The sequence below is a fragment of the Acanthisitta chloris genome, unplaced genomic scaffold (assembly GCF_000695815.1).
Source record: "Acanthisitta chloris isolate BGI_N310 unplaced genomic scaffold, ASM69581v1 scaffold31629, whole genome shotgun sequence".
Taxonomy (NCBI): domain Eukaryota; kingdom Metazoa; phylum Chordata; class Aves; order Passeriformes; family Acanthisittidae; genus Acanthisitta; species Acanthisitta chloris.
In genome coordinates this window covers 1-14,873 of record NW_008691364.1, presented here as the reverse complement: position 1 = coordinate 14,873, position 14,873 = coordinate 1, and the positions used below count along the sequence as shown (strand labels likewise).

Genomic DNA, 14,873 nt, shown 5'->3' with positions numbered 1-14,873 from the left:
GACATCCGGGCAAAAAATAAGTGTATTTAGTGCTCTTATTTTTCTTTCTTTGTGAGCAATGGTTAGGATGAGTTTTGTGTTTTTTCTAATTTTAAAGGAACATTTCTTCCTCATTCATCTTAGTGCAGTAGTGAAATACCATCTTTGTCCACTCTTTCTGCTGTTTTTGCAAGTGAAGTCTGTAAGTCTTTTAATTTCACTAAGTTAACACAATAATGCCTTCAGCTAAGTGGTGTTAAACCTGTTTGTATGTGCACTAGTGTGTTGTCACTGGAGTTGCTGTCGTTGCTTCGGGGCTGTGGTACCCCGAGGCACTGAGTCTTGGCTAAGTTACCTTCAGATACTTGCCATCCTAGCACCGACTCTTCCCTTCTGACAAGTTGTGCCTCTAAAGTTGCGGTTTTGTCTGGATGGAAAAGTGGACAGGACTTGGATCTTGAGGAGCAGAGGGGTGTGGGAAGTTGTGGGCACAGCATCAGATCATAATGATGCACTGGTTTTCTTCACTAAACTAATCAGCCTCAGTAGCATTTTTGAAACCCGTTTTCTAGAGTACACATGGGGAGTGTTACCTTTGGCTGAGCCAGCGGTGGGCACAGCTGCTGAGCCATCTCACCGGCTGCCGAGAGAAGCCACCCGTAACTGCAACACCAGGAGGAATGGATTCTTTTCTTCATGGGCAGGGCCAGAATTTATAGAGGGTATATGGATTTGTGTGATCAGTGGCAAGAAGGCCACCCTGTCAGCTGCTGTTCTAATCACTCAGCTCTGAAGGGGTGTTCTCTGCAGGCTCACTGGAGAGCTCCAGGCCCAGTTTGACCCCTGAATACAATGGGTTTGACTCAACCTTGCGTTTTTCAAGCGCGATGCCTGTAATAGGCACCTAAAGGTAGATAGGAACCAGTCTCATCACTGACAGCTGATAAACTGGCGTGTGCTCCCTGTTTGCATGCTTTTAGCAGTGGTGTGTAGCAGGTGCCTTACATTTGCCACATAGTAAGAGCCTACCTGGAGTAGTTACTGTTGAGTATCTGATGTGTGATAAATTCCTGTCCTCTTATTTTGCAGTAACGAGCATAAATCTTTGTACAAGGCCTAACCCCTTTTAATAACCTTTTAATTAACCTCACTCTAGGCAAAAGATCAGGAAGGTTCTTTTTTATTTTCCTTTTCAGGAGTTGGAAATGTTATTTATGAGAAGATAATTGACATAATGTAACTGCAGGCACAAAGAAAGCTGTACATACTGGGCCGTCAAAATAAGTGCAGACACTTGTTGCAGTCATTGACAGACAAGAAAGAAGTGACCACGGCTGCCCCAGTGTGCAGTCCTTGGTGCTCCGAGAGATTTTTGGGGGTTATATCAACTGTTCATACGGTTCATCTAGATTCGTGTTAGACTCGAGCTAGTCGTTCCTCCTGGAGTGTGCAGGCACACGCCGCTGCCGCCGCCGCGGCTTTCGCTCCGCGGTCACATCTGCGTCTCCCAGTGCCTCCAGGGTCAGCCAGGCTCCCCGTGACGCTGCTGGTGGAGGTTTAACGACGAGGCTGTGCTGTGTGTGTAAATACACCTCGCAGTTCATTGAGCGACATGCTGTTCCTGTTTTGATGCTGCTGCTGAGGTGTTCTAATTAGTAGTTTTGAAGATTATAGAACAGTTTTCGACAAACCACTGTTTGTCCCTTTCTTCGTCTAGAGACTCTGTGCATCTATGGATTTATAGTGCGTGCTGGACAGAGGATTGTTTCCAGAGCAATGTATGTTTTGCTCCTGTAAAAGGAGTAGGTCTTGATGTTCTGTGGTGGTTAAGCAGTTTCTGAGTGATCAACTCTTCTTAGCTTTCACTTTTTTTTCTGGCAGGTTCAGAAAGAAGAGTTGTTATTTTTCTCCATAGAAGTTGAGTGTCAGAAGTAGTATATAAGGTGAAAAGAGTGAGGTCAGCTATTGAAATTGTTAATGGTGAAGGAATCTCTTGACTTTACCTCTTAGTATTGCTGATATGAGAAGTGTGTGTCTGAATGTCAAGGTCTTGGACTGCCATTTTGGGAGACAAGGAGTTAGTTGGGGTGGAAAGACTGGAGTTGGTATTCTTTCTGCTCTGTTACCCATTGCTATCTTCATGGATCTGACACTCTGTTTATCTGACAGTGCACTCAGTACTGCTTCGCCAGGGAAAATCGCACAAAACAAGCCTAGTGCATCAGCACTTTCATTGTGTCTTAAGCTGAGCCTCCCTTCACATGGTCACATCCCCTTTTTAATCTGGGATTCCATGTCCCTTTCCCAGTCCAGCCTGTTTCTGTGGTGTCTATTGCTGCTCTCCCTGAGCCTCTGTTTCTGTGGTTTGAGTGTTTTTTGTGTGGCTGAGTGTTAAGACCTGCAGGACTTTTGGAAGTGGTGTTGTTTGGGGGTTAGGCAGTACACTGATTTAGTGTTAGTAGTTTGTCATAGACTGAGGTGATGGCTGCGTTCAAGTTGGATTTCCTGCCGGAGATGATGGTGGACCATTGCTCCTTGAATGCAAGCCCTGTGTGAGTATTCTGTCTTCGTGTCTAAGTTATAACTAAAATGGCAGTTGGAATTGCTGCCTTTAAAGCCTCTGCTGTCTCATGAACTCCCCGTGGGGGTCAGGAAGGAGACGTAGGAGACCCTGCAGTTTGTTTTTGTTAAAAATCCTAGGGGCCATTGACAATTGATGTTGGTTTCTAGATAGAGGGGGAAATGGTCTGATAATTGTGGGCTAAGGACTAAGGAGAAATAAAACTCTTTGGCAGTGTTGTTTATAGTATTGTAAAACTGGTTATTTTAATCAGTTTTTGGGAGACCAGTTTCTCTTCTTCCCTGTTAATGACTCCAGACTAAACCTTTTAGTAGGAATAAAGTACTGTTGAGGTTAAGAGTTGTCCTGCTAACAGGAGCCATGCTGTGCTCTTGGATCTACCCATGGCATAGAAGGAAGGGCTGAAAACTACTATTGGAAGAGGCTGAGTGATTACCAGTTGTGCATAACTGAAATGAGAAGAGGTAGTTTGCATCTTTGCGGTAGGTATTGTTTGCCTTGGCTGTTTGGAGAGGTGCTGACCCTTTCTGAGTGGAAAGGTGGAGAGGAGTGAAAGGATTTGTGGTGATTCCCTTCCCTTGTAGTAAGGACCTTTGTTGTTTCCAAAGTCTGTTCATACAGCTGTAAAATTATGAGCTTTCCCTTAGGCTCTGAGCACCAGCATATTGAGGGGAAAAATTAACCAAACATTACCTGGTGTGGATGTTTTTTAAATTCTGTTCAGGGGGAATAGGGTTTCAGGTGGACAGTGAGAGGAATACTGTTTGCTGCCATGTGCAGGTAATAAACTGATCAAACTACCTTCAGGAAGCAGCGATGGAGAGAGCTGACTGCTCTGGAAGAAGGCCATCTGTATTCCTCACAGTTTGAGGGCAAGGGGAATCATTGTGTAGTTCCTGTTCCACTCCCCATGTCCTTTGAGGCCACGCAGGGATTGGTCAGCAGTTTGAACATACTAATCACTGTAGCTGCACGTGGATGTCGTTACCATCAGACCTCCACGGAGACAGGTGCCCTGGCACACCAGGCAGTGACTGCTGGTAACAAGGCCTCACCTTGCTGTCAGCAAGGGGTGAGGAGTCAGTACAGAGCAGTGTGTGGCTGGCAGCTGGACGGGTGGGGCATAACACAGGTTCTGTCAGGAGGGTGTCAACTGCGTGTGGCTAGATGTAATGCCTTGGAATGGGTTTAGGTTCCCATGCTCAAAACTCCTGTTGTCTTGTAGTCTGGGAAGTGACTTTTTTTTTTTGCTTTGTTAACATCCTGCCATTACTCAATGTGATTCAGCCTGTGACTAGCTGAGTTGTCCAATCCCAACTTGTTCATGTGCGATCGGCCTGGATTTTTTGTGAATTCCTGTTGAAAACTCTGTAGTTTCACAAAGAGGTATTGCTTTGTAAACTTTGAAAGAAGCTTTTTATCTGTTCAGTTATACCCATGTTTCTGTTTTAAAATGGCTCTTCACCTTGGGAAACAGTTGCTCACATATAAAAGCACTTTTAAAACGTCATCCTCACCTCCAGTGGCTGCTGCTAACTTCAGTAGTCTGTAGGTAGGCTGCTGCTGTATGGAGGAGTATAGGTTTCTTACTGTCCTGTTCTCTGTAAAATTTTGCATGGTTGAAGGAGTAATGTTTTTCAGTTATCTCAGCAGATTTATATCCTGAATCTGGGATGTTGACTATGTTCTAGTAACAGAGCTTTGAACAGCTGTGTGGAGTGTGTTTGGTTCCAGGTACACAGTTGCCAATGAGTGTGAAGATTCTCTGGTGTGCTGTACTGGGAACGTGCAGGAGTGTCTCTGTGCACGTGTATTTTAGTCATGTCAATTTATATATGTGTGGAAACATCGTTTTTAATCTCACTGTAAGCTGCTTTTGTCTAGAATCTGTGGAAGATACAAACCAGAAACTCCTCCTTGTTTTTCGCAGCTCAAAGAAAATGAATGGCACACTGGATCACCCAGACCAACCCGACTTAGATGCTATCAAGATGTTTGTGGGTCAAGTCCCACGGAGCTGGTGTGAGAAGGATCTAAGAGAACTTTTTGAACAGTACGGTGCTGTCTATGAAATCAATGTCTTGAGGGACAGGAGCCAAAACCCTCCTCAAAGCAAAGGTGAGAACTTCTGTCCTTCCCATGTGAGACTTGAGGTCGCAGCTGCTTGCACAGAGTTGCAGTCTTAGCTGTTTGCTTATTCAGACATCTCTGTGTTGGAGCCGAGTGTGACCAGGTGTGTGTGCAAGCCCAGGCTTTATAGTCTGTGAGTGTATTTGTCTAACTCCATTTGAGCTGTGATGCAGTCATTAGCTGAGCTGAGGGAAGTCATTGCTGTTTTTAGAGCTCAGCAATGATGGGGATGCTTGAGCAGTATGGTTTATAATTGCAGAGCAGAGCATCAAATTAATGCCATGTTGCTTCGGAGCATCATTGTGATGCTGTGATATGATCACAGTGCTGGATGTGACAGTTTCAGATGAAATATGAAATTGGGGTCTTAGTCATTTGCATACATCAAATATATGTATACATCAAATCCCAATGAAGTGCTGTGGCTGGATTTGCAGTTCAGTTATGTGCAGTGTCTTATTTCCTGTGCAACTAGGTGAGTTTTTGGTAATAGCAAATAAAGGTTGAGTTTGATAATGAAGTAGCCAGCAATTATTTGGCTCGTGTATCTAAACGTTTGTTCTAATGGTGTGTTAGTCATGTTAGGTCAGTTCTGAGTATATCCTGTTTTATTACACTTAGAAATCTACTTTAGACAGTTGCAGTCAGTCGTACCTGCCTGTTCCAGTGCCTAACCTCTTGTACTTGGCATGCATTTGCACTGGAGGGACAGAAGTGGGGTTTGCAATCTCTGTATGGCACGTCAAGGTTTGCTGTTTGTTCCTGACCAACACTGTGTTTCAACTGCAGGGTGCTGTTTTGTTACATTTTATACCCGTAAAGCTGCACTAGAAGCACAGAATGCTCTTCACAATATGAAGATCCTTCCAGGGGTAAGAGCAGAGCCATGCCTTTGTCACAACTCTACCTTGTTTTTCTGACACCACTGAAGTACAAACACATGTTTCCTTGCCCTCAAATAATGTTTTAAAAGAACTACTCAAAAGATCAGTGTCATGAGATCTATATGATGACAGATCTGAAGGGAATTTTTGAGCCTTTGGGAGAATAATATAGTAGCAAAGTGGGTGGGGTTGGCGTTTATAATACTCTGGGGAGGAATGGTGGCACATGATTATGAAAGCCTTTCTTCTAGGGATTTATGTAATGTTACATATGCACTTCTTGAGAGGCGATTCAGGCTTCAATTTCTTTCTCCACAATTCTTATGGGATGTTTTTCGTATGGTATGAAGTGAGTGTATCTAGGATTAAATAATCTTTTTGTGTTTCAGATGCATCATCCTATCCAGATGAAACCAGCTGACAGTGAAAAGAGTAATGGTAAGCTTTACTGAAGTCTGGCTTTGGTGGCATCATTTGTGCTGCTTGGGAAAGCTGAGGATTTTGCTTTTGTTGAACAGCTTCTGATGAAGTCTTAAATTGGAGGCCTGATTTTTTTTTAAAGGAAAAAATGAAGAGAAAGGTGTGTTTTCACTACAGTAGCTAGTGTCAGTGATGTCTCTAAAATTCCATGACTCAGAGTATCTCCCCCTGCTGTTGCTTGTGGTAGAACCATGTTGTCAGTTAGGGAAACATCCAGTGAGTTCTTTTTTGTACTAAGGTGGTTTAAATCTTTGTTGGGGACATGGATAGTGGGACTGAGTGCACCCTCAGCAAGCCTATGGATGACGTCAAGCTGAGTGCTGTGGCTGATACCCTAGAGGGAAAGGATGCCATCCAGAGAAGCCTTGACGGTTGGAGAGGTGAGCCCGGGCGAACCTCATGAAGTTCGGCAAGGCCAAGTGCAGAGTTCTGCAGACATGGATGCAGGCTGTGTGATGGATGGATTGAGAGCAGCCCTGAGGAGGAGGACTTGGGGGTACTAGTGGATGGAAGACTGAATGTAAGCTGGCAACGTGCACTTGCAGTCTAGAAAGCCTGTCATATATCCTGGGCTGCATCAGAAGAGGGCTAACAGGTCCGAGGGGATTCTCCCACTGCTCTCATGAGACCTCACCTGAAGTACTGCATCCAGCTCTGGGGCCCCCAGCATGAGAAAGACCTGCTGTAGCATGTTCAGGACGGGGCCGTGAAGATGATCAGAGGGCTGGAGCACCTCCCCTGTGAGGCAGGTGGCGAGAGCTGGGGTTGTTCAGTCTGGAGAAGAGAAGACTCCAGGGAGATGACCTTCCAGTACCTAAAGGGTACAAGGACAGGGTGGGATTGTTTATCTGGGAGTCCAGTGATAGCACAAGGAATGACAGTATTAAACTGAAAGAGAGTAGGTTTAGACTAGGTATTAGGAAGAAATTCTTTACTGTGAGGGTGCTGAGGCACTGGCACAGGTTGCCCAGAGCAGCTGTGCATGCCCCATCCCTGGCAGTGTTCAGGCTGGGCTGGATGAGGCTTTCAGCAGCCTGGTCTACTGGAAGGTGTCCCTCTCTGTGGCAGGGACTTGGAACTGGATTGTCTTTGAGGTGCCTTCCAACCCAGACTGTTCTACGATTCTATGAAATCTAGAAGTGCTTTTTCAAGTGCTTGTCCAGTTTGAAGCAAGGCCTGTTGCGGCTAGGGTGGGAGTCAAAACTGCTTCTTGTAGCGCACAAGGGAAGCTGAGAATTCACAGCAGTTCAGTAGAGAAGAAAAACTATTTCTGTGCATTGGCCATTCAGACGGATTAAGAATTTAGCATGGTCCATTGGGTAAATGCTCATTTATCCATGCATGTCCATTAGGAGTTTATCTGCATACATGCACATTCAGATGTGTGTGTGTCCATACATCTCTGCTGATGCTGGAGCAATAAAGTTTTTAGCGTCTTGTAGTTTCAGCCTGTCTAGGCTTGGCTGAATTTTATTTTATTTGTTGGTTCTAGTTTATATGCGATTAGTGTTGCATCATGGGGAAGGTAATCCTGGTTCCAGAAAGCTTGCACCTTAAGATAGGTGAGAACAGGAGATGGAATATATGGGTAACATAGAGTAGGAGTAATTCCATCTGCAGATTCCTCCATGTGTTTCCAGAACATGTTTCTGTGTAAAGTGTCTCAAAAGGAGTAATTCTTCTGAAGTGTTTCTGGGAGGAGAACAGAATAGGTTCTCAAGCTGAGACTGGTCTTGCATTACACACAGACACACAGATATTCTGGGAAAATAATGGAAAAAGAAAAAAATTATTTAGTGGGATTTTGGGGTGATAATTCTGAGGCTATTACATAGTTATGAGTTTTAGTACAAGGTGTAGGTGACCACAATAGAGATGAAAACATTAGTTAAGAGAGTTTTTAACTTGCCACTCATAAAAGGGATTCTGGATCTCTTGGGCTAAAATGGGCTGCAAAAAGAATTTGAAAGCAGCTCTCTGTGCTGAGAGCAGAAAGGGATTGGGGTGCAACATTGAAATTCAATAGTCAGTCATGTTAGAATAGTTGAGGGTTTCCTCTCCAGCCTCAGAGAAGACTCAACGAATAAGGTGATTTTCCTTCACTGTGGCACTGAATAGGAGAAGACTTAATTGAAAGCTTCAAATTGTGCTGCAGCCTTCATTATGTTACATTTTATGTTATGATGAATGTTGCATTTCTAAACTGTTCTATATTTTCACATGGCATTCTGCATAATTTGCTTCATCCTTCAAAAGCAAATGTTTTGCAGGTGATTAGCGTCCTTAAGTAAATCAAGGTACAAAATACTGCTGTGGATTCGAGTTCACCCCATTCCCTCAAGTGACCTTTAACTGGCATTAGTAACCACTAACTGAAAAGTTAGGAGAAATGTCTTTCTGAACCATTTGTTTTACAACAGTTTGCACACTTTCAAAAGGTGTTCTGCAGCTCTGATGTGGCTAGTAGCAGCAGCATTTAGAGGCAGGACAGAATACCCCACAGTCCATGGTTCAGTTTTTGGTGTTATTTTTGTGCTTTTGGTGCAGACCAGAATGGATACATCACTAACAGAAGTAAAGCTGTTTTGTTTTAGCACTGCTCTTGCTTCCACTGTTGAGAGAGGCGCGTGAGGAAATGGGCACATCTAGATTTAAGTGATTGACATGATAAAAAGACTAAACAGAAGCTTTCTGCAGCTCGCTTGCTTGTTTATGTACAATTAGGTATGTTGGCAAAGATAAAGATAGAAGAGACAAAGGAGGATGAAAATAGGCCAATAAACCACATACAAGTCTTCTCTCCCTCACCAGGTTGCTGAAGTGCTGAATCTGACATACTTTTCCCCTTTTTTTTTACATTCTTGCCATTCAACAGTCTTTGCGAGGAAAAAACAGTCAGCAAGCTGTAAACATAAAATAGTCATCCCTCAGGTTCGTTGGGGTGTTTCCTGTGCATCCTCTTGGGCTGAAGACAGTCTGTTGCTGGGAATCTGGTTTGATGAGCCCCTACCCTAAATACGAGGGAAACAGCTGGAGTTAATGGAGAAGACAACAAAATAAGATCTAGTGAGCACATACCTGTTGGTAATACTGTCTCTTTTGATTTCTTAGCAGTAGAAGATAGGAAGTTGTTTATTGGCATGATATCCAAGAAGTGCAATGAGAATGATATCCGAGTGATGTTCTCCCCCTTTGGGCAGATCGAGGAATGCAGGATATTACGAGGCCCGGATGGCCTGAGCCGAGGTAAGCAGGAAGCTTTTCTGGCAGTCCAAGGCTCTGCACTGGCTGCTGCCTCTTGCAACTCAGTGTGACACTGCAGCCTTTCCTGAGTCACACCCACACCCCCTCCCCACCACAGGCATCTTCACTGCTGTGCTCATCCCAGTCGTGTGGATGTAATGTCTGACTCGGTTCCTCTTTGTTCTTTCCCCAGGTTGTGCATTTGTGACTTTTACAACACGAGCCATGGCACAAACAGCAATCAAAGCAATGCACCAAGCACAAACCATGGAGGTAAAACAAGTCAATGGGTGTCAGGAGCAGATGTAATTTGTCAGGCAGTCACTGTGGAGTTTAAGGAACTAAAGGGCAGAGAAAAGGAAAAGTGTAGTGTTTCTTCACAAATACTGCTCCTGGGCCTTTGCGTTTGTTCTGCTCTTGCTTTTAGAGCTTGAGATAGAAGTGTCGTCTGCAGAGAAAGTACCAAAATACAAAAAGAATTGAAAGTAAATGAGATTTTGAGCCTTAAATGAAGTGCTCTGTTTGATTGTGTGTGTGTGTATGTGTGTGCATGTGGGGGAGAGGAATGCTTCCATTGACTAGGTCTTAGCGTGGTATTTCTGTGACTGCTGGGGATAGCAAGTATGTAATTGTTTGAATTGCTGTTTGCAGGGCTGCTCTTCTCCCATTGTGGTAAAATTTGCAGACACACAGAAGGACAAAGAGCAGAAACGAATTGCTCAGCAACTCCAGCAACAAATGCAACAGATCAGTGCTGCCTCAATATGGGGAAACCTGGCTGGTCTCAACACACTTGGGCCACAGTACTTAGCAGTGAGTTTCTGGTTTGGGTTCTTTTCATCTCTTCAGGGCTTGCAGTGTCTGACTGTCTTGCAGTGTTTGATGCATTCATTTCTAGAAGGCTCCTGACAGATCACAGCAGGGTTTGCAATCCGTGTTTTGTGGATGAGAAGGCTGCAGTTGTTATGTGCTGTCTAGTCAGGGTACAGCTAGGGGGGAGGATTTCAGTCTCAGTCACAGTAGCCCTAATTACTGGAACCTTGGGGTTGTTCTCCTGCATGCTGAAGAATGACTTCATGCTTTTTCTTATATGTTGTGGCTTCAACATTTACCCAGATAAATGCCCTTTTCATGCCTATCTGATGATACAGTTCTTGTATTCCTTTATCATTTTTCCTTTTCCCACCTTTATTTCTCTCATCCCCTTCCAGTGAAAGCTGGAACAGTAGTTGGTACTGTCTAAATAGAAAAGGGGATCAGGTTGGAAGTGGAGTGGAAAAACAAACCAACCAACCAAAAATAAACCCCACAGAAAATAAAGAGAAACTACTCTTTAGCAAAACTGATGCAACAGAAGGTAGACTGTTGTTTGTCACTGGTGGCAGTTGATTTTGCTGGGTCCCTGAGCTTTTCATATGCTGATGTGCGCTGACTCATGTCGGTTGCCAGAGTGGCTATGAGAACTGCGTTAATGCAGTGTAAGGTCTGAGGAACAGAAAGGGGAAATTTCATCCCATGTCTCGTTGAAACGGGGCAATTCTCTCTTTTGCTGCTTTTTTAGTTTTGGTAGGTTGGAATCTTTCTTTGTAACAACAACCGAGTTAATGGAAAAATGCATCGGAAGTCTCTAAATAGCTTCTAAGCTGAGGCTTGGAATGTCTCTCTTCCACTGTGTGCAGGGAGAGGGAGGGGATTCACTTTCCTGGGGCAATTTGGTTTTGGTGTGGTATTGCCATTTGTCCTGTGCTGGCAATGTCAGCTGTAAAGTCTGTCCTGAGGTGGCAAAGCCTTAGAGGTGGCACTCCTGCCTTAGTTGCTTTGAAATAGGAATTCTCTCTCACTACAGTTTCTGTTGGATTTGCTCGTGGTGTATTAGCTGTAGTTTTCCCTCCGCACCGGCGATGTGGAGTGAGGGAAGCGTTGTGCTCTGGCTGTGCCTGCAGTGTGGTGCATGGGCTGCACGGAGTCTGACGTGGTGGTGCTCTGGCTGTGCTGTGCAGGGCAGTGCTCCTTACGCTTCGCCCGCTGTGATGGTGGGCACTGGGGACTCGTGACGGCGCTCTGGCTGTGGTGTGGTGCAGTTTCTCCCAGAAGCAGAGCCAGCCCTCACTCTCACTCTTGTTTTGTTTTTTGGTGTAATGTCTAGCTTTATTTGCAGCTCCTTCAGCAGACAGCAGCTGCTTCATCTGGGAACCTGAACACCTTGAGCAGCCTCCACCCAATGGGAGGTGAGTTTTTTTCCACGAGAAGGCAAATTCAGTGCGGAACTAAAGAGGACGAGGGTAGAGAAAGTAGTCAAAAGGCTAACAGACACATTAATCTCATTTGAAATTTGAAGTCCTGAGTGTACGCACTCCTTTGGAACGACAAATCCTCTCCTACAAGTGTGGATGTTCCTTCTTAATCTTAGTTAACTGTTGCCCTTGAGGTAAGTCGTGGTGTCTCCAACCTGTGGCTTTCAAAACTGCCTTCCCTTAGGGGTAATGAAAAGAATGCTGTCTGTTTGTTCTCATTCAGATGGGTGCACATAGGAAGAACTGTGTTTTGAAACAGGCACTAATGCAGGTTTCAGTGATGGTGGATTCTTACTTCTCACCTTTCAAATGCTTTGCTCTTAAATACATCAAAGCTGCCAAGGCATTACGACCAGTGTGAACTACTCCCTCATTTAGGTTCTCTCACTCATTCACTGGAGTTAGTCGGTTGTGCCGTTGCTGTTTGGGAAATAGCAGCTTAATAGGCATGAGCCAAGTTCTTGCTGTGACTGTTAGAGCATTTTGGGCTGCGAATTGATCGTTCCTTCTGCCTTCATGGGGTGAGGAATAACAAAACACATGTGAGTAACTCCATTCACCACGTTCTCTAAGTTCCTCTGCTGACAGAAAATCTATAGTTGTGGTTTTAATACTGAACAATTCTAAGCTTCTAAAACTGCTTCCGAGAGTTTTATGGGAGTTCCCAGTGTCATGTGCGCTGTCTGTGCAGAGGTTGGTCTGAAGGTGTCTTTGTGCATTTGGCTCGTGTTGGTACACTGATCAGTGACAATCACAAGCTTTTGCAAGTGTTATGTGTTCAGTTGTAAGAACTTTGGTGTATATTTGAGGTTGATTCTAACCTCAGCTTCCTGTGTTGACTTTTTTCATATTAAACCTCTTCAGAGTTCTTAGATCTAAGACTCTTGCAATAAAGCAGTTCTTCTTCAAAATCAGTTTCACCAGTTTCCTGTGTGGTGGTGATCTGTAATGGATTTTGTTCTCTGCATGATCCTGGTTTCTTCCCCCTCTTGTGTCTGCTTAAATGCAGGTCATAGTAAAGGAGAAAGTACAGCAATAAGGACAGGGGCAGGGGAAGGGCTTGCCCCTGAAGTTTACAGGGGAATTCTGGCTTAACTATTTAAATGAAACAACTTACCAATTGAGAAATCATATATATATATATATATATGTATGTATATATAAAACATGTTGCATGGAGTTTTGAAAGAATTATTCCAAGTCTGTGATTCTTTACAGGAAAAAGTTGTAGTTCCAAACTCCTGTTCATATCTCAGCTGATCTCCTTTCCTGAAATTCATAGAAAGATTTAAGTAGGTAATTAGATCCCAAACTGTATCAGACACTGCAGACAGAATTTAATCTTGACCCTGTTGGAAGCAGATGGGAACGCAGTGTGATGACAAGAGGACAGGTGCGGTGTGCACATGGCAAACTGCTTTAGCAAGGACGGAGCAAGCTGCTCTGTTCTTCATTAGCCCCAACACTTGCACTTTTAATCCCTCTAGCACAATAAAGGCAAAATATAAAACTTTGACTTCATGTTACAGTGGCATACTGAGAATCTAAGTAAAGGCAGAATCATCATGTTTCAGGCACTAAGTTTGGTTAGGGAAACAGAACCTATCACTGAGAAAACAATGGAAAAAGATTTACAAAACCCAAACAAACTGTACTAAAGGTGGACGAAGTACTTTAGAAAACAACTAGTTTATCCTGCCTTGTCACTTACATTCTTATGTTACCTGTTTACACAAAACTGAGGTTTTAATTGTTGGACATGTGTGCTTTGTCACCAGGTTCTTGCTCAGAATCCAAAAGATGAGTTGCCACTGCTGCCTAGGGCATGGTGATGTTAAGTGAATGGCAGCTAATTTAATTTTGGCTTTCATTATGTTGAGAGGAAATATTGGAGATTGTCTGAAGTCAGATGAAAAGAGGAGGAATTGCTAAAATAAGGAAAGTTAGAGACAAAAAGGGAAAATAAGGAAAAAGGGAAGAGGCAGAGTTGGAAGAATGGAGCCAGTCTGCTGAAGGATGGCTAAAACACAGACTTCAGGAGGAGAGTCCTTTCAGTGATAGTCCCGTGGCAGGGAAAAGGGCAAGCTGCAGTCTCAGTACCGACCAAATGGTTTCACTCAAAAGTTAGGACTCAGGATTAAGGTGAGTCAGATGAATAAACTGAGCAGTAAGGGCAACACAGTGGTACCTTCCCCACCCGGGGTGCCTTGCTGCCTAACCACAACGTGCCTGATATTTCCTGTTTCCTGACCACTGTGTTTGTCCAGCTGACTAGACTACAAGTTCTCTAGCTTTTAAATGAGCTGTCAGACTCTGGCTTAGCTCTCATTTAAAGCTGGTATGCTTTTGTGACTGGAGAGAACACTGCTGGAAATTTCTGTACTCTGGAGTCTGCGCCTGGGCCAATGACTACCTGTTCTATACCGAGTCACATCTACCGGGGCAAAGAAAAGCTTAATTCTAACGAGGAATCACAGTGCAGAAAAGATCGGTACCTAGTATTAAGTCTTTGCTTTTGAGCTCCTTCCCAGTACTGCCTTGTGATGCACTGAAGTTGCTGGATCTGTTGCACTTGGATGGTGGTGACTATTGCAGGAGAAACTCTGCATTCTTGCCTGTGTTGCAGGACTGAACGCGATGCAGTTACAGAACCTGGCTGCGCTCGCGGCTGCGGCCACTGCGGCTCAGAACACCCCGAGTGGCACCGCGGCACTCACTTCCTCCAGCAGTCCCCTGAGTGTGCTCACCAGCTCAGGTAAGACACTGCCTGTGCTCTGTGGCATGACTTGCCCTAGCAGTCCTGTCAGCACAGATGCCAACTGTTCTGTCTGTCCCTTGTTGTCCCTTCCATGTTAATTGTTTAATAGATAAGCCGTTTTACTAGTGGACTCACTGGCCTCTGTTTGGGGTAGGTATCTTGCCAGCAGCAAAGGCTTTTTCCCCTGCTGTGTTCCTTCCTCCAAATGGTCGCATTAATTTAGAGTAAAAAGAGTTTTTGAGGTCACGGTGAAGCAGAAAGGTAAGTGACCTCCTTCCAGTCATGTTACTTATCACATACTCGGTTTATCTGTGATTTTAGGCAGGTACTGTGGCAGAGATGCCTTATTCCTCTAGACATGGAGACAGAAGATGCCTTAAGCATGAAGTAATGTGTTCTGTGCACTAGAGCAGTGCAGTTTATACTCTAACTTCCTCATAGAAGTGGAATGGACTGACAACTAGCACATTTACTGGAAAGCAGTTGTCTAGAACTGAGGCTTGGACAGGGACACTCTCTGCTGG

The 14,873-nt window shown here is 44.3% G+C and overlaps 1 protein-coding gene across 1 annotated transcript; it reads left to right on the top strand.

Moving 5' to 3' along the window:
- Positions 1 to 2,460: 2,460 nt before the first annotated feature.
- CELF1 (CUGBP, Elav-like family member 1) lies at positions 2,461 to 14,346 on the top strand (the record flags this gene model as incomplete). Its single annotated transcript, XM_009082205.1, has 9 exons — positions 2,461 to 2,531; positions 4,491 to 4,678; positions 5,480 to 5,562; positions 5,964 to 6,012; positions 9,166 to 9,300; positions 9,491 to 9,570; positions 9,949 to 10,110; positions 11,444 to 11,525; positions 14,218 to 14,346. Coding segments are annotated over exons 1-9 (979 nt in total), but the record flags the coding sequence as incomplete, so codon positions are not given.
- Between the last annotated feature and the right edge of the window lie 527 nt (positions 14,347 to 14,873).